A 3,391-nucleotide genomic window follows, 5' to 3' on the forward strand; every position below is an offset into this window, starting at 1 on the left:
ATGGAAAACCATACTTCCGTGACTGAATTTATTCTTCTTGGTTTCCCCAGCCTTCAAAGTGTTCATGTTTTGCTCTTTGTGGGAGTCTTGGTTATCTACATTTTGACTGTCACTGGGAGTGTCATCATCATTGCCACAGTGGTGAATGACAACTCTCCACAAACCCATGTATTTCTTCTTTGGAAATCTGCCATTTTGGGGAATCATCTATGTCTCGGCCACTCTACCCAAGCTTTTGGCCAGTCTTCTGGATGTCAAGAAGTCTATCAGCACAGCTGGGTGTAAAGCCCAAGCCTTGTCCCACTTTTTCATTGGTGCTACTGAGTTTTTCCTCCTCACAGCCATGTCTTTTGACTAATACATAGCAATATGCAACCCTCTCCACTACATCACCATCATGAGTGGAAAACTGTGGTCAGCTCTCATTTAGATCTTGGATGGGTAGCTTTCTGATTGTCTTTGTGCAAACTGTTCTGGAGTTCACGCTGCCATTCTGTGGCCCCAATATGATCAATAACTTCTACTGTGATGTTGGGACACTGCTGAATCTGGCTTCCACTGAGACCCACCATATTGAATGGCTTATTTTCACTGTTGCTACCATGGTTCTGTTTAGCATTTGCTTTTTGACTGTCATCTCCTACTTCACCATCATTTTTACCATGTTGAGGATCCTACCTCCTTCTGGGAGACAGAACACTTTCTCTACCTGCATTGCTTACCTGACTGTAGTCTTCATGCTTTATGGGGCAGTTGTATTCATTTATGTCAGGCCAAGAGGGCATGCCTCGCTAAATATGAACAAAGTGGTATCCCTTCTGAACACCCTTGTAACGCCACTGCTAAACCCTTTCATTTATACTTTGAGAAACAAAGAAGTGAAGACCTCTTTGGGAAGTACATATCAATAACTTTTATAAAGAAGGCAGATGATTTAGATTATGATTAGGCAGGCAGAAATACTACCTCCTGATTGTGTGATCTGTGGACAGTATTTGACTTACACACTTGGTTGCCTATTCTTCCACTTGTTTATTCTGAGATTATGCTTCCAAGTCTTTTCCAAAGTTTCATTGTTTTCATTATTCATCAAAGCAAAAATTAAAAATAAAAGGGCTCTCTGCCATTTACGGTATTTATTTGTTACTATGAAAGAGATGTTTTATGATTACAAAATTTAATTCTTCTAAAATAAAGAGGTTGAGGGGTTTGTGTTCATGTTTGTTGTGGCTCCACTGACCTTTAACATAGCAAAATCAGCATAGATCAGCATAAGCAATCCTACTTGTTATTTATGTTCTGCATCATTTATGTGATTTATGTGATTGATATACAATGCCTCCCTAATTTCTGATATCATTATCCTAATCAAGAATATTGATTCTCTCAATGCTTCAACTGATTGTCTGTGTAATTTGAAACGTATGATTTCCTTTAATTAAATCATTGTTTGAACAAAAACAAAGATTTATAGAAAAAGTTTCCTGTATGGTTAGATTAATCTCAGGTAAAGGGTAGGTATCCTCATTTAGGTAGCCACCTTGTCTCGCCTGTTCATCTTTGAATGAAAAACTCAGCAGGTATTCACTGGCAAATGGCTTCTCATAAGGAAGTAATTTTAGGGAATTCTGGCCTTTTATACTCAAGTAAATCAGAATTCATTTGAGAAGAAAAAAAACCCACAACAATACCCTTTAAAATTATGGCTGGAGCTTTTATACCTCCCTAAGGATTTTTAAATGCATTTCTGTCCTTGGAAACCTCCCACTCAGTAGGTAGCAACCATGAAGAGTCATTGAAAGTGTCAACCTTACCTTATGTGTTAGAAACTTAGACATTGCTGCAAATGCTGACCTCAGACCTTGCCTCTCTCAGTGTAATAAAGTAATTGCTACTAGGTTAGCTGCTTTAAGAGGGCATGCAGAAGAGAGTAAGTGTGGGCTTATAGACGAGAGTATGTACTGTTTGCAACACATAAAAGTAAAGGAATGGAGGAATGGGTTTACTTGTATGGTTATTTTTATTTTGAGGAATAATAATCTGAAATAAAAATGTTCTTTTAAAGTAGTGGTAAAACAGATGGAAAGCTGTTATAGGAACAGGCAGTGAATCAGACTTATGTGAATGCATAGACCTGTTCAGAGACATCAGCATAAACCTACCAGATTTGGGTTTAGTGGCCCTATTTATCTCATTTACAATGTTTGCCCAGAAAAACTATGATGATAAGATGGAAAACCAGACCGCCCTGAGGGAATTAACCCTTTTGCAGTTCATAGGCATGTGAGAACTCCAGGCTTTCCTTTTAACAACCCTGCTGATCACTTCTGTTTTAACACTGGTATCATCTTCATCATCTGGACTGATGCATGTTAAGGGATGTTATAAGCAGCCACCACCTCCAGCAGCTCCACAGCCTGGTGATTCCTCCTGCCTAGCCGCTAAAGCCAAGCTTAGAGATCCGGGGTCTCCATCCCAGGTCAATGGCCATAGCTGTTGCTTTTCTGTTTGCAGGCTCAACCAGTAGTGAGGCTCATTGTGTATCCCAGAGTCACACAGACACCCTTGTACACATGCAAAAGGACACTGACACGACCAGTCACACAGACTGCCACATCCAAGGCACTGCTGTCAACAACACTGACACACAGGATCCACATCACACACAAGTGCAGACATCCATGTCCCCATGTCCTCTGGGGCTGTCAGAGACAGAACACTAGTGCAGGTACACACACAACACTCTCAGGGTTCACAAGCCACATGGATATTTGCGTGTCCCCTCAGCATTGGCACAGCCCTTCTGTTCTCCTGATACCCGTGCCCAGATCCTGGCCCTCTGACCCCACACCACAGGTCCCTTACTTGCCGGCTGCTCCAGCATGATGCTCCCTGCAAACACGCAGCACTCACACAGTCATCCAACAGGCACACTGCACCCAGGAACCAGCACTAGGCTAGCCTCCTTGCTAGCTGACCCCCTGCACGGACCTGGGGCCTCCTACTAACTCACTGGTCCAGTTTATGTTTTCTGGTGAATACACACACACCCTCCACACACACAACAGTTTGGGGAAGATACAGATACTCACCCCCTGCAGCAGCCAGCAGAACTGGGCTGTGACCTGCGTTCCCGTTTGAGGTGGGTTGACCCTGCATGGATACCAGGCACCCACCAAAGCCACACTATCACTCCCCCTCCTCAGGGGAGAGAAAATATAACCAAAAGCTCGTGGGTTGAGATAAGAACAGGGAGAGATCACTCACCATTACCGTCATGGGCAAACCAAACTCAACTTGGGGAAATTAGTTTAATTTATTGCCAATCAAATCAGAGTAGGACAATAAGAAATAAAACAAAATCTTATAAAGCTTTCCCCCCACCCTTCCC

The 3,391-nt window shown here is 42.5% G+C and overlaps 1 protein-coding gene across 1 annotated transcript; it reads left to right on the plus strand.

Annotated features, from left to right (window-relative positions):
- Window positions 1–911, plus strand: LOC132319440 (olfactory receptor 6X1-like). The gene is given in 3 exon segments (XM_059830231.1): window positions 1–137; window positions 139–408; window positions 410–911. Coding segments are annotated over 3 exon segments (909 nt in total).
- The last annotated feature ends 2,480 nt before the right edge of the window (window positions 912–3,391 follow it).

The sequence above is a fragment of the Gavia stellata genome, chromosome 28 (genome assembly GCF_030936135.1).
Source record: "Gavia stellata isolate bGavSte3 chromosome 28, bGavSte3.hap2, whole genome shotgun sequence".
Taxonomy (NCBI): Eukaryota; Metazoa; Chordata; class Aves; order Gaviiformes; family Gaviidae; genus Gavia; species Gavia stellata.